The 22,450-nt window shown below is 40.7% G+C and overlaps 1 protein-coding gene across 3 annotated transcripts in view; it reads left to right on the forward strand.

Annotated features, from left to right (window-relative positions):
* The first annotated feature begins 5,439 nt into the window (after positions 1–5,439).
* Positions 5,440–22,450, forward strand: part of Fas1 (fasciclin 1 Fas1 domain-containing) — a 252,777-nt gene continuing 235,766 nt past the window's right edge. For all 3 annotated transcript variants that reach the window (XM_076381726.1, XM_076381728.1, XM_076381727.1), the window contains exon 1: positions 5,440–5,641. In XM_076381726.1, coding sequence (XP_076237841.1) covers positions 5,528–5,641 — 114 coding nt within the window. In that variant the 5' untranslated portion in view covers positions 5,440–5,527. The remainder of the gene's footprint in view (positions 5,642–22,450) is intronic.

Below are 22,450 nucleotides of genomic sequence, written 5' to 3' on the forward strand. Positions count from 1 at the left end.
CTAGAACTTCGCAAACAATCACTCGAATATTCCTCGTTATACAGTTATTCAACCGGACGCTATAATTTCAAACCAAGCTGACACTCGCTACAAGGTATTACCTCGTAGACATAAATCCACTAATTTTACTTCTACCAGCTGTTAGCTGCAGGCAATTTTCATTAATTCCTTGAATAATACGGGCTCATTTACCGCCGAACTTGATAAAGCTTAAAGATCGATTTAAAAAATTACGTTCTGCGAAACTGATTTCCAACTCATTTACGCGAGATAAAATAGGGTTGTAAATCTCTGCTCTCAATCAACCCTTTCATTAGATCATCCACGCGGCAGGGTGACACGATAACAAGTTTCAGTCCCCGATCTTTGATAGAATCTCGCCCCATAATTACGTAAACGCTCATCCTTGCGACGTGCGTAGGTATCAGATAGGAATATACATCAGATATGAAACGATCGATATCACCTCAGAATTAAATACAGTAAACCCTCGTTATATGTTCATGATACTTGATTCGTTATGGGTACATCTCCAGTTCATCTCGAAACGTGAGTCTACTCGACACAAAGAATCTCCCAATCTTGAAAGGAGGCGAGAATCCCTCGTCTAGTACACGATATATGTTCCTGGACATATAACGAGAATTCACTGTACATCGATTCGAATTAATCACACCGCGGAAGTCTCTTTATAGACCATACACAAAGGCATCACAATCGGAAAAGATTGCAGTGTTGGTGCGCTGCTCGGTCAAGCGTGCGACGTTGCATGATCGATGTCTCCTGTGCGTTTGCGCCCGCTGATTATTCGTTTTTGTTTGTCTGTTCCGAGATATCGAGCCTATTCGGGGGAACCGCCGAAACGGAACTTTGAAACAGCGCTGTGGTATGTGGGATTATAATTGTTGCGTCCCATGCGCGGACTTTCAGAGCCTGATGAATACCACCCGTCGTACTATGGGGAAGATTAATCTGAAATGGGAACAATTAAAACTTGGGAAGCTTTCGCTGGTTTGCTTAATACGTTCGCTAAAATGAGAGCCGTTTCTGATGGATAATTGTCTTGCTAATCAGCGTTTACAGTGCGGGTCTTCAGCAGGGTTGCCAAGGAATTTCCCGTTGAGGCTAAATGAGCATTGGGTATACCTCCAATGAGAAGCCAGTGAAGCCAACATATATGTATATTTTGACGCATGCGCATTATGCTTCAGGGAACATAAAAGAGATCGAGCCATGTATCTCTGTTCTTCTATCTTAATTTCAGCACGCAGTTCCGATACCCCAGGCTGTTTGGGGGATTTCTTTTTTCCCCTAGGTGAAGAATTCCCTGGCAAGCCTAGTGTTGAGGACACATTAGTTGTAGACTTGATTAATCCACTGCTAATTATAGTACATTTCAGATAGATTTTATTAATTCTCTGTTGTGTGGTAACATGTTATCGTGAAATCAGCCATCTTGGTTACTTTTTAAGTAGGATTCTCTAACTTAATTCTACTTTCCCAAGAAACAATTGCCACACGATTTCTTTAATATTTCTACTAGAAGATTACTAAAACCCATTCAGCATTCTTCATCCTCCATTTCCTAGAAACACGACTTCGATATTTAAGGTGACAATCCCTGGAGATCAGGCAAGCAGATCTTCAAAAACTTCCTAGTGACAAAACACTGAAGAAACTGAAGACCCCAGCTCCCAGTGCGAAACAACGAAACAGAGCGATAACAAAGTTGGCCATACCTATTGATTCGATTGTGTAACATGAGACTCGCAAAAGTTTGGGATTGAGAAACAGTCTAACTGTCCCTGCTTTTGATCGCGCAACCCTGCAAGTGTTTACAGCAATCTGCACCAATGCTGACATAAACGGATAAGAATTTTATATAATATCCTGCTGACGCGCTTACGTCACTGTCGACATTTCAAAGGCTATGTGGAGCCTAGGACAAGCCATCGCGGAAACTCGCGAGTATGCCTGCTTAAGTAACCCCAAATTGGATCGTCGGAGAGGTCAAACAGGCGTATCTGGACTACTAATTACCTGGGGGATTGGGACAAACTTAGTGAGACGCTCAGTGTACAAGTGAACCAGCCGAACAATAGCGAAGTTCTGCAACCCCTTCGCGTTTATATTCGTGATCGGGATCTTTCCCTAATCCCCATTGCCCCAGGAGGTTTCGAGAATCGGTCTAACATAGACAAGTCCACTGGCAGTTTGGGGGCGCTCGTTAAACTCCTGCAATCGAGTTTACAATTATATCGGTTCCTGTCGACCTCGCATGGCACTAGCAAAGGAAATTTGTGACAAGACGCGGCGACCTCCAGCTTTCTGTGCATGGGGCAAATATGCCGCGACACTTTAAACCCACTGGGCTATGAAGCTGTCGGTGTGTCTTTGGCGCGATTTATGGGACACCGAAGTTTGCGACCAAAGCAGGCACTGGAGATTCTAGGGAAATTTAAATTTCATTTTATCCTTAGTGTTTAGCTTTTATAAGCTACCTGTTATAGTCTCCTATAATTAGATCAACTGAATTTGGCCTCCGAGCAGACATTCATATAAAGGTGACTTGATGCCAGTTCCCAGGTACAGTTAAACTTGTTAGTGATTCTTGAGACCATAACAGAGAGATTTTGGATATGGTATTTTCTTCTAAACTCTAAACTTAAGTGGACTAATGATCAGAGTTGCAGAGGATCTAAATCTATACCAATAGGACACATTTCTTCCTTCACCTCTCAATTCCTCTATTATATCCAAGGAGGGAATTCCTATGGCAACCCTGAAATGATAAAAACCAGGTCGAATAGTCCTCTGCAACCCACCGTCAAAGAATCCCGCAGATCGGCATCCCTGCTGCTACCAAAAGCTGGCTACATGCATTTTGTGGACTCTGATAAAATTACCCTAGGAACTTTCACCAGGATTTCACGTGAAAGAGCAATCTAGAGACTCCCATGGGCCTGGTTGTTTTAGAGATTATTAATGATGGAAGTCCATGAATGCACGTGTTAGGGCCGCTAAGACGGCAGACAGCAGGGCTGAAATTAATTAATGGTAATCCATAAGAGTGATCAGCTCTGCGTACACGAACCTCCTAGGTAGTCTGAGTCTTCTTTGGTAACTCGTGGCTTCTTTGCCCAAGAGACGCTCCTTAGGTAAGGTTCCAGGCAAAGTTGCCGATAGTTTTAGCCATTGTGCCTTTATGATGATACCATTCGAGCTAATAAAGTGGCGAAGAAGGTGCAGCATGGCGAAGTAACTAATTTCGTAACATGACCTTTTTTCATGTCGCAGTGTCTTGTGGCTTGAGTTCACAGTGGCAAGTAGCATGGATTCAGGGGCAAGGTAGAGCGAAGAGTTCTTGGCTCTCTCGTGGAAGAAGGAAAGCCTGCAGACGTCATGTCAGTGTCTGTCGGCGACACAGTGAGGGATTTCGTGGTGGTCGGTCAAGGAGAAAGTGGATGAGTGGGCTGGACGATGTCATGGACTCGGTCAAGCTGGCTAACAGCGATACTTTTGGAATACGCACTTTTGTAGACACTGTGCATTGTAGAAATCTCTTTTAACATATTGCATTTCAACATTTTTCATTAAATATTAGGTATGTTTATAGCAAGCTATACTTTCCTGCATTTTTGTTTGACTCATTGTTAGTATTACATCATGCATATTTTATTACTCATTTTTGGTATCAATGTTCATTATTCTGAAATAGTATATGTCTTTTATTTACGTTATTTATCATTTTAATCTTCTATATTGATCTGCTGTCAAGGTACTTTTCATGATATAAATTTATATGAAATAAAAAATGAAATATTAAAATTTAATGAATTTGAAATATAATTAATATAGTTAAAAATATGATAATGAATATGTGCTGGAAAAACAGAGATCGAGCATATAAGAGTAGTAAGAATAGATGTAAAAGTAGAGTAAATATCCATTGAAAGTAAATTAACACCAATATTCAGGTTCTACTGAATTATTAAATAATGTCATTAGATTATGGTTACACATTATTCTGGGAAGCACCGAAATACATTACGGTATATTAAAGATTCTATTCTCGAGGAAATATTTATATACTACCCACATACATATATAATTCTATTCAGAGTGGTATATATTAATAGTGAAGAAGTACTTGAATAATGAATGCATTATTGTAAGCAAACGAGGATCCAAATTAAGTTCGTGAATATAAATTCAATTTTAAAATGATACATTTTTTGAAACACCACAGTATTTTATTACCATTTTCGTCCTTTTATATTTTGAATATCTCCCATTTATGTTTTTACAGCGCATGGAGTGGTCAACAGCCTTGACCATTGGCCAGTAATATTTTAAAAATAAGGACTATTGTTACAACACTCGAAATATTTCATGTAATGTAAAAAAAATAAAAATAATTTAAATGACTTCTTTCACTTCTTATTTTTAATAAAATAAAATAAATTCCCAATCCAATCCAAAATCTCGGGTTCCCACAACCCCTACAAAAGATACCTGTACACATGTATATCAGGTACACGTAATTCAATACTTGTAATTTAAAGTACACGTACACCAGTCTACTATTTCACGCGTATTTAAGTCCACATAAAGCAAAGACCTCTACTTAAAATATTATAACCAAACAAAATCCACCACCCAACAAATCATCCAATCCCCCGATCACTCGAGCCCAAAGTACTCGCGCGAAATCGCCCGACATCATTCCGTTTTCAATCACAAAGTCATTACTCCAGCCGGAACAAATCTCCCATCCGTCCCATCAGAAGGCCACGAGCGTTCAATCAATTCACCTCGCTATTTATCAAACGCCGAGGCCCCGTAATATTTCCAATATTTTCGCCCAAAATACGACTTGGAATAAATCTTGCCCGCCTCGAGCGCGGCGAAAGGGAGAGAGAAAGAGAACGGAATGACCATCGGTGCCGTTCACGAGGCTCTGGGTTAGGTGGATCCCCGTCGTGACGCGCGGCCGTGTTGAATGTGTGTCGCGGCTAACGTCAGGGTATGGCGAAACGTGGAGGGGGAAAGTCGGCCGCGGAGGAGGGGAGACGACGGCACGGCAGACCGAAGACTCGTTTCGGCGGCGTGGTGGGGGCCAGGGGGGTCCAGGCATGGAGAGGGCGCAGTTCCGCGCCATCCTCCGTATCGTTGACACGTCCTGGCAAAAGAGTGCGGAGTCAGTCGGTACGCCTGCTTCCGTCGCGGCTCGTCTCGCCCGCTCCAACCTGCGCTGCCTCGTGCATTGCCTCTGTCCCTCGCCAATCGGCTCTCGCGTCGCCTTCGAAATTCGAAGTTCGCGCGTGCATCGGACAGTGCGCGTCCGCCGAGCGGCCAACGGTCGCTTTCAAAGCGAGCTAACGCGCGTTCACTGTGCGACGCGCCATCGACCGACTCCTCTCGATCCTCGGTCTTGATCTCTGTGCCAGCGAACCGTACAGTTTGTGCGTTTGGTGACAGTTCCAGGGTGACACTTCCTTAGACCACGCTCCGACTCGGAGAGACTATGACCACGATGGCCAGGCTGATCGTCGCGGTTTTTGTGACACTCGCGGCGACCCGAACCACTGCCACGGAGACCATGGACGCTAAGATAAGAGATGACTCGGACTTGTCTCAGGTAGGACCATTTTTCGACACCTGCTTCTTTTTTCCTTTTGCCCGTGTCTCTTGGGACTGGTTTGCCATATGTTCTAACACCGACAGTACAGTAACAAATATTCAGACGGCTTGCAAAGTCTTAACTATGTCCAGAAGACGTCTTCAAGACGTACGATGTTAAAAAAAAGTATGCCTCCAGAACGTCAAAGACATTCCTTAGACGACTTAAGGATGTTCAAATTAGGTCTATAAGATGTTCAGACAAAAAATAGGCGCCTTTAAAACCTCCAAAAACCTAAATCCTGGAGACATCTTATGGACCTAAATTTCAAAGTTTTTAAGACATACGCTGTGGGTTATTTTTAAAACGTCCAGCTGCTGACATAGAAGTTCAGCCCTAAAACAAACATAAAATAGACGCCTTCAAGGCACCGTATGCTATCTAGGCAACATTTACACGTGTCACACATTAAATACCACTGCATTTGTATGATTCATAGTTCATACACATCGGTGTTATTCCTCGTAGCGATTTTGTTGTTGTTCGACATTCAGTTAGAACAAAGCCTGAGTCGCAGGCAGGTAGGGACTTCGGAGTAATTGAGGTGCCGAGGCTAGGTCCGGAAGTGGGGTACTCTGTATTGGGTGAAGCGAGTGAAAGTAAAAATTAAGTGTGTAGGAATGCAACCAGCAGACAATATACAGGGTGTCCAAGTTGGAGGCACAATATCTTCTCTGTTTCTAATGCCACGAAAATCGTGCATGGTGAAATTTGAATGGTTTCTATGGAGGAATATTATGGTAAAACAATTTTATACGTAGGATCATCTCTTTTAGGTTCTTAGATTTTCGTGTTATCAAAAACAGAGGGGATATTTTAAGTAGCCTGCTTCGACTTGGACAGCCTGTATATTATAGGAACTTTTTCTTCTGCGCTAGTGTCTTAAAAATATTTTGTGGAACAGTGCTTATTGTATACACATTTTTATATTTTATATTATTTTGGCTAATGAGATTTTAGAATGATACTAAGAGTTGGACAAACTGTGATAACAGGAATAACTTTTTGGAGCAGTCAGTATCGACTAAGTTATTAAAGGAAATGGGAACTAGGATTAGGTCAAGAGCTGAGGAACATGAGCAAAATGGATATAAGTTATTTTCAAACTGTTTTGAACATGTACCTTGTCTGACAATGTTAGAAGACATAAGCTCATGACTTTCAGCTCCAAATGTGACCTTTATCGTTTTGCTTTAGGGCAGACTAGTTACTCCAAATTTTCTGGATTTAAGCAAATTGCCTAACTTTAGCTAGCTTTGAACTTAGAATTAAATTACTAGGCTGAATTTATGTAATATTTGTCTACCTTTCAAGCTTTCTTTAATATTCAAGATTCACATTGGTGAAGTGATTTCAACTCACTTGAAGTTGAACTGCACTAGTGTGAACGAGGCTTTGGAACAAGTTTAGCCTAAGCTAGGCACACACAAACAATCTTTTAGGTAATCAGGAGAAACGTATGGTTTCTTAAGAGGAGTTTGGTTTCCTCAGTCACTCCAACTGAAAAGTTGGCAGTGCAAGTTCCTCAATAAGAAACCATGGGGTCGATCACGGGTAATTGAAGAACTGCCGAACCAAACTTTTGTTACCCTTAGTTTAAATCAAGTTACTTATAAAGAACTAAATCAGGAGCCAAATCACGTTCTACTATTTGCTGCAATAGTGACACATAGCTCTAAACAAATGTTCAAATTACTGACATGGAAAATAAAATTCGGGCTGAAATGATTATCTAATTTTTATCTAATTCAATACATGGCAAACTGGGAATAGAGACCTTTGCCAAATTGATCAGAAGTATTTAATTTGGTTCACTATTTTAATACTTAACAGTACACAGAAGTACCTACATAAGTGATTCCTCGCGAGTGATGAATGTGGTGTATCATGCTACTTCGTCCTTCGCGTTTCGTGGAAAACAGTCATCTGCATATTTACGGGCAACAAATGGCAGAGCCAACGCGCAGGAATTTTTGCTCAATTGAGCGTCCTCCATTCGCTAGACCCTGACCTTGTCTAGATGGAAAAGCAGTGTTACGATTCAAAGCGTTCCTGGGATAGTAGAATTGACGGAGTTATGAAATCAATCATGGCGTCTGTTTGGTTACTCCAACGAAGGCTACTTTTAATTCATGGGGTTAATTTCGTTAACCATGGTCGTGAATGTGGGCAGTTTTATTGGGAATGTGTTTATTTTCGCGATGAAATTACGATCGATTTCTGGAACCTTTTGGCCGAAAATGAAAAATGTTGCAAGAAATAATCGTAAAGTGGAGCTGGTTTTCTCTATTGACAATTGTCTCCCTTCGATTTTATTTCTTTTAATATGTATTGACGATTAATTAATTCAGCTTTTCTATTAACTGTCGATATATTGGATCAAGTTCGCCAACATAGTATTTTATGACTGATTTCTCGTTAGAACGACGTCGTCCCGAGACGAAGTTCTTGAAATTAATTTTCTTTTATGTCGCCATAGGATCGCCAATAGAAATGATAACAGGTTTCTTCTCTTGGCGTGAGTGAATCATTTAATTTTAGGGACCCTTCAGTACTAACCTTTATGAGCGAGATTTACGCACCGTCTGAGATCATTCCGTTAATTAATGACGCAATAGAGAAGGGCAGGGAACATAAAATCGAGAGGCACTCGAGTCTGAGTTACCTCATTAAATAGGCAGCCTGTCTTGCTGGTTTATTCTTTACTAATTCTCCTTCGCAAGGCTTGTTAACGTTCTAAATACTCAGAATTGACACCTAAGATTTTCATTTTTTTTTTTTGCATACAAGGTACATGTCTCAATAGTTGTTAGGCACGAATGTCAATTTTATTCAATTGTAGGGTGCAATTCTAATTTATTAGATATACTTAATTAAAAATTTCTGCTGTTTCTTGTTACTAAAACTCTTGAGGCTTATAAACTGGCGTATAAATAACAAACTGACTCTTAATTTACCTAAATGTTACGTGATGAGATTATAAAAAATTTCCTAATAATTTATGATTATACATAGACTAGATTTTTATGCATTTATGAAGATTTGAAATGTGTGAAAAGTTTCGAAATGTGTATAATATTCAAAAACATAAAAAGTTTGAAAAATAGAGTGCAAATTGTAGTACTAAAAAAACAAAGGAAATATATATTCAGGTTTCATTTCTTTAATCGTAAGCTATGCTGAACATGCAGTTTTAGGTTATTCACTTATTGGAATATTTGACTTCTAAAGCTGGGTCTACACTACATGTTATATAGCAAATTTCTATAACTTTTAATAAAACAGAAAAAGAGATATTATACATAATTCTTTTATCTGATTTTCTAAAAAGTTATCTAACTTTGTTATATAACATGTACTATAGACCCAGGTTTAATCGTTCAGGTATTAAAACATTTACCTTACATGCACTATTTCAATTTATTTTCATCCTTCTTCGGTGCCCAGTGTCCGAGAATTAATAGTTAGATAATTAAATTAAACAAATCAACAAGTGGAAAGGAATCGAGTGCATATTTATTTATTTATTTCACGTACGAAAGCGCTCTGGTTACAAAAGAGAAGAAGAGAAAAAGAAGAATACAGATAAAGCGAAAGAAAAAGAAACAGAAGAAAATCCAGGGATTGTTTTAGTATTTATATAAAGTAGAGCATGCCTGGGATCTGAATATGTTCACAGATCCTCAGAAAAAGTCTAGTTGGTCCTTGAGGTTGTTCTCAGATCTACAAACTCTGCTGATCCATTCACTGTCCCCTACACTTGTTCTCTAGCAAAAGATTACGAAAGAGTTGGCCATCTCTAAGACCTCTGCACAGTGCAATTAATTTTGATTATTTCCATTCGTTTCACGGAGCAACCGAAGTCTCATGAGTCGCTGAATTTTTCGCAGGATTTTTCGCCCGAATATGATTTCCCTATCCTGCCGCGGCCCGAGCGTTTCAATAAAAACGTTTAGTTAATGGACTGATCTGTATTAAATCCCCGGGGATGCCGTCGGGGCTTTGAATTCATCGCGCTGAATATTACAATAATGCGTATCCGAGGTTCGAAGGCATAGGGCGAAACGGGATCCACCCACCAACTTGTTGCTGCGACAAAAATCGTCAGGATGTTTTCGCTCAAGGCTAGTTTCAGCGTCGATCGATCCGGCAAACTACTTGCCTGGCGCGGACGGAGCACTCGAAAACTCGATTTTACCTCCGCTTTTATTTCGTTCCGTTCACGGCCCGAACTTCCCGCGATTCTTTTTATCAGTGGAAATGTGATTTAAAGCGTTTAATCTCTCTTTACCTTCGCCCCCTTCGCGTTCTCGCGCTCGCGAAAACGAGCAATTTTAATTTCCTTTACCAGAGCTATTATTAACACGTTGCTGCGCACACATGTGGACGCTGAGCTGATGGTCTTTTCCTGTCTCAGTGTTCAGATAACATGGCGAAGGTGTCCGTTTTTGGGAAGGTTTGAAGATAGTGCAGGATTGAACAAGTGACATGATTCAGTTTTGATGAAAATGTAGTATTTCTAGGGATGCCTTGAGGTAGTCAATCAAAGATTGGAATTTTGGTATATGAATTTGGAAAATAAGGTGATGGGAACGAATTGACAGGTTCCACATACAGTGATTTAGTTGTCACAGTGAGATTCTGTTATAGAAAAGCAGTAGTAGTATATAAATATAAGAAAATTCATAGCTTTTTGCCTCATTAATCTGTGAGCTATCTATGGATACTTTTCATGTTGAGTTGGGGGCTAAAATAATTCTAGACCTAACCTAGACCTAAACATCTGCCTGCTCATACACTCGATCCAAGTCCAATAATGTACCTAATCACATGCCTAATCATTTGTCTAGCCGTATACTCAGCTCATCTTTGCCAATAAGCCTAACCAAATGCCTAATAATGTTTAATCCAGCTCTAATTATTCCCCTAATTATATACCTAACCCAGACCTAGCCACGTACTAAATGCAGACCTAATTATATACCTAGCTATAGACCTAGCCCCAAACCTAGTCATGTACCTAAGCATATACCTAAATTAGACCTAGCCATATAGCTAACCGAGTACCTAATCTAGGCCTAACTTCCAGAGAAGTAACAAATGTCATAAATTGTATTTAAATTTCCATATTTTAAGTAGTACTCCAGGAGTACTTGTGTACCACGGCAGTGAAAACCCAGAAATCGACATTTCGCGCTGGTTGAATTCTTGGAACACGAATAGGATTATACAGCATGGGGCTTACTCAACATCCCATTAAACCAATTTAATAACCGCGGACGGTGGGCGACAGGCAACGTGCGCTCGAGAACGTGATTAATCCTTTTGTTTGAATCGTCCATGGTGAAACGGTGCGAGGGAAACACAAATTTCCCGCGTCGTTCCACTTGACCCGTTCCTTAGCTGTAAAGCGACATTACGCAGTGGCCGCGCAACTAAAACGGTCATTGCCAATGTCAAAGTCGTCCCCCCTCCCTGCCCTTCTTTCTGGTCCCCCACACTCGGCTTCTGCCAGCCAAGCGGCCTTGCCTTTCACTCTTTTTTTCCCCCTCATCCCTCTTCCCCCATTCGCAGCACTGCCTACGTCGAGTCCCGCTAAGTTTCATTCATGCTGAAGGCGGCAGGTGCGGACAGGTGGACTCTTAGAGGCGCTCGTGCGCGCACGCTTCGTGTGAACCTTCCATGCTCTCGATAGTAAACCCTCGTGGAGATAGGAGTGTCCTGTGCAGCAGGGTTGCCATGTGAATTGCCTCTCTGAGCAGAAAGTGGGAAGTTGGGAGGCGGGGGAGAATTAAAAGAAAAAATGGCGGGTGTTTTATTGATATAGGTCTAGACCTAAGCGAGATCTTAGCAATACGAGACATTAGGCCACTCGTTAATTCTTGGCTTATCTCCCAGTTTCCTCCACTAGATCCAAGGAGGAGATTCCTCCAGCAACCCTGCTTTTCACTTAAGTTTGGTCCCAGTTAGGGTGGCTTTGGTGTCGTTCTACTTTTTAATCTAGTCCATTGCAAAAGTCCTCATCAGCGGAGAGGATCTAACAAAATCTACTAGACTCATTCTAGTAGTTCTGATGAAGGATGAGGGCCAGTTCGTCCTCGCTTAGATTCCTGGCCATGGCAGCTGCTCAGAGGTAGATTTGTATGCTCAGTGAGGGAATATAACCGAAAGACTGAAGTGTCCTTCAGACTTGCTAAGTCCTGTACGGTAGAGGGAAGTCGAAGATCAAGCGATTGGAAAAGTCAATGTTTGCTGTGGCAGCTGGAAAGATTTACGTTGGTTGTCCTGAAAATGAGTGGCTAGCGGGGGAGATTATTCTGTTTGCCTGTTGGCATAGAGGCTGGGTGAAGGAACGCCTGCAGACACTATTCCTAGGGTTCGATGAGAGATTGTTGGAGCACTGTTTTCTGTTCTCATCTTGAGGCTTGGTAATAATGAGCTTTTGAAGTGTGAAGTAGTATAACATATCCTAAAATTACGATTCTGGAATAGAAAGACGAACTGAGGTCAAATTTATACAGGTGAGGCAATTGTCCCAGTACTTGGATGCTTAAGATGTCAAATGTCCCAATAAGTGGACAATCTTTTCAGGTACTTTTATACACGTCCCGATTTTATGAGACTATTTTTTGATTTTTATTAGGTATTACTGAAATACTTATCTAATACATTAGAACTGAAGCTTAAAATGAAATAAAATTATGATTAATGTTTAGGTACTGAGACATTTACCTGATTATCCTGTATAATAGCATTTTAGGTTAGAAAGCTTTTATCAACAATTTATACAAAGTCTAATGACCACATACCACTATCATATATAATCACTCCTTGACTATAGCCCTGCATTTTAGCCCAGTTATGTGTACCTACCTAGGACATCTCTGCTATTGTCCTCTGTTTTCTCAGCCCTCACATATAGCTTGTTCGCTATCTTCACTATTTCCCATAAAACTATTGCTCCTCAGGTACCTCTAATTTCCTGTATAACAGATGCAATTATAATGATGCTTCTCTGTTACTGATGCTCCTCTGTTACTGATGCTCCTCAATAATAATGATAATTATATGCACATTTTTCGACTACAACAAATATATAAACAAATATATAGTACAACAAATGTTGCTTATAAATATCGATAGTCTAAGTGCCATTTTTTCAAGCAATGTGACCTAAATAAGTTGGAGTTCTTAGAGCTGATGGAAAGTGGGAATATCTGAAAGAGGAATCATGGTACCGGATGTAATTTTTTTGTCGCGCGACAGATGGTCCTCAGAGTTCTGGAACGTAAGAAAGTCTCGCGTATCTAGAAGTCGTTTCGTCCCGGAGGCGGACCGTATGTATGTCGACCACGAGATTTCTTTAGTCTCTTTTCCTTTTTATCCACGATGAATCTTCGTATGATGCTATTCCTTTACAGAAATTCGATTTTCTTTGTCTCGCGAATAGATATTCGCTTATGCTCGAATAAGTAGGGTTCAGCCTCGTTACATACTACTAACGAGAATCTATCAGGTTTTATTTGGGAAAGAAAAGGGAAGCTTTTTGATCTTTCGAGGAAAAAGGACTTTCTGGAAAATGTTGTTAATTTTATTTGTTGCAAGAAATTATATCTTGAATTGGTGAGTGTTCCTGTCAGGTAGTCGATGGCTATTTCCATCACCTCTAGGATTTTCAATAATGGAACGAATTCATTGTTAATAACGTTGTCAAATTGCAATTTCAGTGAATTTTCGCTTGAAATACAAACAGCCGCACCGTTGCGCTGAAATTCTCACTGTTATTTTGCAGATGCATTTCTGAACAGCTATGCAATATTCAACGACATTTCCACAAATTAATTATAGCCTTTTTTGTGTTCTACAGACGTATTAGTATAATCCATGTCAAAACCAAGGAATAAAATCGAAAATATTTATTATTGAGAGCAATTGGGATAAGGAAAACCCAATTAAGTTAAAGATAATTTTCCACAAAATTAAAGTTGCTTGAGGAAGGAATTTCAGATCACTCGAAAGTAAAAAGATTCTCACGAATTCTCCTTCATCATACCCCTGCTCACAGACGTTCCTAATCCTCAGCCCTTAAAAGTACCCTAGTGTGCCCCAGGTGTCTCTTCTGCTCAGCCTCGATCTAACATTTGCCTATGCTTAGACCCTTGTAACCAGGGTTCGATTCGTTTCGAGGGACGCAGGAAATTAAGGCAAATATTTTCCCAAGAGGAATAGCGGAATTTACGCGAGCTCTAACCATCGTGCAGAACCGCCTCGGAGCGAATCGAGTGGTCGAACGACGACTTGAGGTGAACGAACATCGCAGACAGGGCTCCTCTGATCTTCCCTCCTACGCCCACGCTACGCCCACGCCTGCACCGGATATTTTTAACAAGTGTCGTTCGTGCTGAGACGAAACCATGTTGAACCGTTCGCAGTGCTTTGTGCGCGCACAGCGCTGGAAAACGTTGCTTTTCTCACTGGGATTGCGTCGAAACAGGAAAACATGTTTTTGGTAGGCTGATAGGCGCAATAACCTCCTGGCCCTCCTCTCCTCACTCAACCAACCACCCCACGCACGCAAACACTCTTGTTAAATGGAATTTTGCGGTGTTTCTTTTATTGCTACTGCAGTAGTCTACTGCAGCAGCGCACCTGAGTGCAGTGTCGCTGAAGGGCCTTGCCAAACTGATAGGAATTGGAGCCTCTGATCAGGTACCATAAAAATGGTAATACGTATACATGGAAAAATAATAGTGTCAGATTTGTTTATAAATGTCCACGTCTGTGCTCATTACTATTTCTGCAATGGAAGTTTGTCTAGTTAGAGTGTCTCATCACTTATCCTAAAAATGGTAACATAGAAAAATAGAAATGTCACATTTTTGTAAAACTATCCACACCTGTGCTCATTACTATTTCTGTAATAGACATTTGACTGGTTGGAGCATCTGATCATTTATCCTAAAAACGGTGCTATAAGAAAGTAATAAAGTCACATTTATAAAAACGGTGCTATAAAAAAGCAATAATAGTCACATTTATAAAAACGGTGCTATAAAAAAGCAATAATAGTCACATTTATCAAAATGTGCATTTCTGTTTCTGCAATTCTACAGAAATAGTAACGCAATACCCTTCTGCACCCTGAAGAGACACACTCGAATCAAAACGAGATTCGAGTATGTCGCCCTGGGAAGCATCCCCGATGCGTCATCTTATCAGCAGCGAATCTCTGAGAGGATGGGCCTGGATCCATCGATCCAAGAGCATCCGAGATTGAGCGGTCTGTATCGTCGTAAACGCGTGTACTTTCGCGATACATCCGGCGGCCGTGTCGGGGACGATAGCGAAACGACGTTCCACGAAAACTGGAACAATACGTCGCGTAGGCGCCTGGGGGCTGAAGAAGCTACGATCGTGTTACTCGTAAAATATGGAAACCCATGAAGATCAGCGCGCGTCCGTGTTAAGGGAAAGGCGGTCCAGGAGTTCCCCGAGTGTCTTCCCTTTCCCAGTCCTCCCCCTCGGCTCTTTCCGTTCTTTTGCCGCGCTTTTTCCGCCCCTTCCCCCAGAAGACGTGTGCACACACTCGCGCCCTGGAGCCCGTCGAATTCGTTTCTTTATTTCGCTCGGTCGAGCATTTTTCCTGGCGCCAACTTCTGCCGCGTCCTTCCCTCATCGCCGCCGCGTGTTTCCACAGCCCTAGGGGATCTCCCTTTTAGAGGGAAGAAAAGTCGCTGCTGGGACGCGTCGCCTCGCCGTGCAAAACCTCCCGAAGAAAGACGCTCGCCTCTACGATTCCTTTATTCGCGAGGGAAGCGGGGGTGCAGCGATTGCTCGAAGCTCGATCGGTAATCACATATCCCGAGGAGGTTGGCAGAAGTTGTTGAGACTGAACTGCCGAGCATAAAAGTTTCCTTTTCTGCTTCTTTGCCGTTGTTGTCCGAGAAGTTACTCCTCGATAAAGTCTTATGATTTCGTGATGCATAAGGGGAGGGGTATTGAGCAGCTAGATGGCGCTCCTGTGAATGGATGAAAGCTATCTCCAAGAGGCATCGTATTGTGTTTTGCTTTGGGATTGACTGTATGTTCTGCGCTATTGTGGAAATGAAAGCGATCGAGGGACTTTGTGGTTGGAGAAGAGGGGTGCCAGGAGTTTCCTCACGCGAAGGGACGCACTGGGTTATATACAAATACATACACTACTGTGCATAAATTTTGGATACTTTCACAATATTGGAAATGCATGAAATACCTTTTTTCTATATTAACTGTTATTAAATGTTATTCTCATTAGTATTTGTAAAGCTTATATAATCCTCTGAGATGAGGTTTGTAGCCAAAACTAGTACGAATATAGCCTTCCAAAAATACTAAAACTGAAGCTCAACTGATGCCAACTATATGGAACGTTACCTGTTAATCGATGGAACTAAAATTTTGCTTTAAATTCGGTTTCAGCGGAGCTAATATTTAGTTTTAAATTCAGTTCCAGAGAACTCGAAATTTAGTTTGAAATTTAGTTCGAAATTCGGTTGAAAATTCTACTTCCCTTCGATTCTTCTAACTCCATCTGCACTTGCTAGACCAATGATTTAGGTTGGCAGACGTTAATGAGCTCCAGCAGATTAAAACCTAGAACTAAGGAGCAAGTTACTGCTTAAATGTTCGTACAGTCGTAAAGTTTAGGCGCACAGAAGCAAAATTCGTAAATTCCCGGAACGAGGCGACGCGACTCGTTCCGAAATTGAGTTTTCTTACGAAAGCTCGCCGACCTTGTCGCCCTTTGTATTCGCGCAATCACATTTCAATTTCAGCCCGCCTTCGAGTGAGCTTCTTGCGCCAGCTCGAATAATTAACCGCTCAAATTGCGCGATTTTATTTTCGACCCTAAGTGCGCAGCGAGCTTTCAACTGCCTGGAGCTTTCATTTACTTGTGTTCAAATTAATGACTTTAATCGAACCGTGATTCTATTATGATGATATTAAAGGAACTTAAGCATCTTTTACGAATTTACAGCAATTAGGCATGAAAGAGTTCTGCCAATTAGAATAAAGTCTCGTTATATGTTCAAGAATATATTTCGTGTATAAGTTGGGGAATTATCACAGCCTTTGAAGTTCTGTCCATATCTTCTCTCAAGAGGGCAGTTCTTTCCCCTAAATTCTAAGAACAAAGATGTACATATAACGAATCAAGCTCTACGAACATATAACGAGACTTTAGTGAATTTTACTTTCCCTGTAATTGCAAGCTTGATATCCTCTTAGCCACCTCAGTTTTCAAAAATTCTCATAATTCTCAGTGATTTCTGACTCGATAACTGTACCTAACGAACCCAGTCTACTTGTTAGTGCCCATGTCCCACAGTTCCAACCATGTCCATAGCCACCTAGTCCATTTTCTCTGATGCGTGTAACTTAACCATTGACACGGTTGTGCAAAGAGGGGAGAAGGATAACGAAGAATTATGCATGAGAAGCGAAGGAATCGAGCCTCTGGGACAGAGTCACGAATTCCATAGAGAGGGTGCCGCGGCCTACGGTCTGCTCATCCGGTATGCGCTCTGTACACTTCGTTATGTGCCAGCCACCAAGCAGGTTATAATACGCGTCGCTGAAAATTATATAAGTGATACGCGCTGCACAACCAGCCAACCGTCTCCTGGAATACCGACACAATGCGCCGCCGTGATATAATGGAACATGGGCTAAACTTTCCAGGTCGCTTTTTGACCCTGGAATTATTTATGGCCGTGGCGGATCTATGGCCAACTCCGTCAACCTGCGTCTCCGCCTTCGTCTACCTTTCATCGACTGCCACTAGAGTTGCCAGGCGAATTCCCTCCTTGAGTGCAGCGTGGGAAATTGGGTGGTGGGGAAAGAAATAATAAGTGGTTTATTGTCTTCAATTGAGTCTTGGCTTAGACCTGTTTTGCACAACTATGGGAAAAGACAGTAACAGCAGAAAAATATGATATTGAGTTTTGTGCAGTTTTGGATAATTTTGGACATTTTATGTCGCGTGTCAGTGGAAAATAGAAGTAAAGTATGCTTGGTAAATACTGATTTTCTTCATAGTTGGGCAGTATTTCAGTAGGACCTCTGTTATTTCTTCTCTAACCTCTCAATTTCCACTGTTATACTCAAGAAGGGAATTCCTATGGCAACTCTGCTTGTACATACTGTTTTTCGCTAAACTCTAAATTCAAGTAGACTAATAATCAGAGTTGCGATATGAATTTCCTCCTTGGGTATAGGGGAAAGAAATACCAAGTGGCCTGTTGTATTGTGTAGACCTAGACCTGTTCCAATAGGACACCTGTTATTTCTTCTCGCTTTCTTCCACTGTACCCAAGAAGCAAATTCATATGGCAACCCTGACTACCACTGTGGCTCTCCATTTGTGAATCTTGACAGATCTGCTTTTCCTCATAAAAAGTCTTGAATTGAACAATTTTAACCCAATTACATTAACATTAATTCCTTTTCGTGTTAGGTCCAACTATCTTCAGTCAAATTTCTCTATTTTCCCAAAAATCACTAAAATACAATTTCCTTGGCGTTGGTCCCCTCGATACCAAAATCCCAGAAATTGTTTAATTAAATTTATCGTTTGTTTGGTACGCGTCGATAATTCGATTTCTACCCCAAAAGGGTCAGATTTTTTAAACGTACCCCGAGAAGTCAAATTGAATTCAACAATCCGCTGTTTGCTTGGACATCGAGCGTTCCGCGTGGTCGGTTAAACGCTCGACTATGAAAAACGAATCGATGCAATCACCCAGACGGTATTCGAAAAGCAAATTCTGAAGTCGTGTCCGCTGTTGCTCGAACTCTGACGTCGCGTCAATATCAAATTTATACGCTGTTATAGGGTATTATTATAGATCAAGATTATGGCGTCTGATGTTACGAGCTGTTTTATTAGTACCTGGAAGGGATGGCCCGAAAGCTATCACCTTACAAGTAATGTCGCTGGATTAAAAAGAAGTGCCTTGTAGGAGATGGGGTAGCATAATGTTTTGTCATATTATCCTTAATATTCAGCCCGTCTTTAGAACTTGGTGAAATACAATGGTGCTTAGTATTTTGTTAGGGATGAAACTTGAGAATCCACTGTGGCTTGAAGATCACTGATATCTAGAGTTCTGCATATTCTTGAGTGGTAAGATTTGTCTGAGGAACGTCTATTGCCGAGCTATTTGCGTTTCATGCTTCTTGGTGTTATCTTCCAAGAGCGAATGGGAACTGGCAGGTATAGAAATTAAACGTAAGCGATGTTTAAGTGTATGTCTAAAATTGTGTGGTTTAAAGTGGATCCTCTATATGCATTTTCTAAGTGACTCACGAGTCAAGTTTTTCGTCTTCAGGTCTCGGTATTTTAAATTGCTTTAATCTTTATTCCTCGCGACTGAAGAGAATTTTAATAGATTAATGTCGATTTCAGATTATTCCTCAATGAAAGGAGTGTAATATTTTGTTACGAATATAGACAGTTTTGAATGACTGAATAAGCACATTTTTTCTGTATCTTCACTTGAGAACCAGTCTCCTTTCATATCGTACCTGTGTCACGTAACATGATCTTGTATTCTTGAGTTACATAATACGAGCAGAAGAAAAGAACTCTCACCGACGGTGTATACAATCAGAATATCACAAGGAATATCGTTGAAACATTTTCAATATGTCGACCATGTTAGAATACTATTGACTGTATAGTTAATAAAAAATGGTTAAAAATAGATTTGAGTGGCACGGTCTAGTAGAATACCTAGAAAGCAGTGTTTTAAATAGAAAACTAGATTTTGGAAGGTGTTCGAATTTTCACTGATGGAATTCGAGAAAGCTGGAGAAAGGTTTACGAAGGTATGATAGGACAGTTGAACATTTAATAAACCACAGACTGTTCCCACAGCGGCTAACTTTTCTCCGCTCGATCGTCCCTCCAGCATCTACACTTGCATCCATCGGCACGCTGTGGAAATTCATCGTGGTCGCTAACTATTTCAAACTATCGTTCCTTCCTCCCTGCCGTACCAACTATCTTAAACTGTCAATACACCGACTAGCCCGCATACCGTGAGTCCCACGTGGGAGTGAAATGATCACTGTAAGCCACTGAAACTGAGAACTGAAAGCTGCAGAGAATAGAGGAACTATTAAAGTGAACCTTCTTGGCGAATGAGAATTACTTTTTTGAGGAGAGGCAAATATTGAAATTCAGGATTCTGAAATCTTGGAAGAATTATGTTACACTAAGGAATACAGTAAACTCTTGTTATATGTACATGAACATGTATCGTGTACAAGACAGGCAATATTCTTTTTTGAGCTGGAGGGGATTATTTGTGTGGTCATCTTTTGGGGGGTATCACCACCTTATCAAATATTAGGAATAACGACGAGCATGTAACGAAAGCCTTGTGGACATATAACGAGAGTTTGACTGCATTTCCCCTTCATTGTTCCTTAATGCTTCACGTCAGAAGAAGAATCAATTCAGAAAAATGAGAGAATTAAATTAATTTATGAGAAAACTTATCGTAGAAAGCTTTGAGCGATTCAAATGATGGCTCCTAAAATTCTAATATATTCAGGGTTGCCAGGAAATTCTTCCTCGACGTAGAGAATTAGGGTAAATGCACAATGCACTCATAGTGCAAAAGTATTTAAAGCCTTCCACATTACTGCAATATATAACACACAACAAACAAAATTCGATGATATAGTTTCAGCAACGTAGTCGAATCTTCTACGAATTTCCTGGCAACCCTGAATAAATTTCTATTTAAAAAAGAAATTGCATCTTCTGATCCGAAAAAAAGGACCTCCAATGTTTTCCAACAAAGCTTTCAATTTTATCGGTCCCATCAACTGATAACGGATTCCAGTTTCCACCTGCGGCGCCCACATATGATTTCCGACGAGATTTATTCGCTGCGTTAGCTGGTCGTAAGTTTTAACGTTACGACCGCCATCGCGAGCGTAGATGCGATCTTCGCGAGCGCCGCCGCGATACGAATGAGCAGCGATTTCATATATCGATCAAACGTGTCTGCTGGTGGGGATCAGGGACGCGGGGTGGGGAGAGAAGGAAAGACGGAAGAAGGAAAATCATTTTTCCCGCGGTGTGTTATTACGAGTTTTTGCATGTTGCGATTTAAGCACCCGTAATAACGTAATAACGTGTTTAAAACTTATCTTCATATAGTAATGCGTCCGTGCCTAATCTGGGAAATTAAATCTTAATACATGCGCGGGGAAGCCTTTCGGTCGCCAGAGGGAGCGAAAGTCGTGACGAAAATATTTTCGTCGAGGCCCTTTGGAAACGGCGACGTGGCTCGTTAATATTAATACTTCCCTTTGCGCCCAACGTGCGAGATCGTTTCTTGGCTTATGACCGATATTTGGGATCTGCGGTTCCAGCGCTATTCGATAATGGAATTTCGCGAAAATGCTTCTTGTAAAAGCTTCCGTGACTTTTAATGGGACGCTTTAAAGGTCTACTATACGCTACAGTGAAATAAAGTGATTCTTCTTGTTACGCCTGGTTAGAATCGTGGTTAGGTGTGGGAATTTTTGTGAGACTGATTTTGAATCACCCTGTACATCTTGAAAAGACGTTTTATTTTATTCACGCGTTTAATGTTTTTATCGTTCACAGAGGTATTTCATGTTTTAGCAATTTCCGCGGAAATATTTAGTGTTTTCATTTGTATGAATATCAGAGAATATTAAGTCCGTATTCCATGAATATTGTACGGACGCTTCTCACATGATTTGCCGATATTTTGCAGTCCTTTTTGTTGCTCTCATTATTGCATGGTGTTTATTTGAAGTTTTCAGTAACTTAAATGCCGCAGTTACTCAATGCTTCAGAGGACATAAAATATCCTCTGAATAAAATATAGGATATAAAATTGGCTGTTACCAATAGTAGACTTACAAAGAGTGGGATTTTCACAGACCATATGTTAATTTATATATTAATAATGAGCAGCTTGTACCGAGTCAATTTTGTAGCTTGTAACCAAAACATGTTATTGGAGATATGTGTACAGAACGTACAAAAAGTGATGAGAAGCTGAACCCCAGAATCAGTTAACATTGGCAAAAAGGAAACTATTTAGAATATTCAAAATGAACCTACTGCTTTTATAATATCTTCACATTTTTTGTAATGTCCTGTATAATACAATAATATGTTGTCCTGTCACTTGAGACAAGAAATAAGACATTTTTTATGGAAATAATATAATTGTTTTCACACTTCTTGTAATGCCCTGTATAATTTCTATGGTCGAGTCACCTAATATGTTCACACTTTTTGTAATGTTCTGTATAATATAATAATATGTAGTCCTGTCACCCAAGGCAAGAATTTTTTCCAGAACACACTCATGTTCTGACGTTCACATTTTTTGTAACACCCTGTATAACTTCTACGATCCTGCCACCCAAGACAAGGGAATAATATTTAAATATTTTTATGGGAATGATACAATTCTTCCCCCCATAACAGGTTCATGTTCAGATATTCACATTTTCTGTAACGCCCTGTATAATTTCCATGGTCGATCCACCTCAGACAAGAAACAGAACACTTTTTACGAGCGTGCACCAGTTCCCCCATAAGTGGTTCCCAACATCATTAAGCAAACTCCCCCAGAACCCTAAAACCAAGTCCCACATTTCAAGCACCAAAATCGCAAGTGGGACACTACGCGCATAATGAAAGAGACCAGCTCTCAAATCACAGAATCC

The sequence above is a fragment of the Calliopsis andreniformis genome, chromosome 7, assembly GCF_051401765.1.
Source record: "Calliopsis andreniformis isolate RMS-2024a chromosome 7, iyCalAndr_principal, whole genome shotgun sequence".
Classification (NCBI taxonomy): domain Eukaryota; kingdom Metazoa; phylum Arthropoda; class Insecta; order Hymenoptera; family Andrenidae; genus Calliopsis; species Calliopsis andreniformis.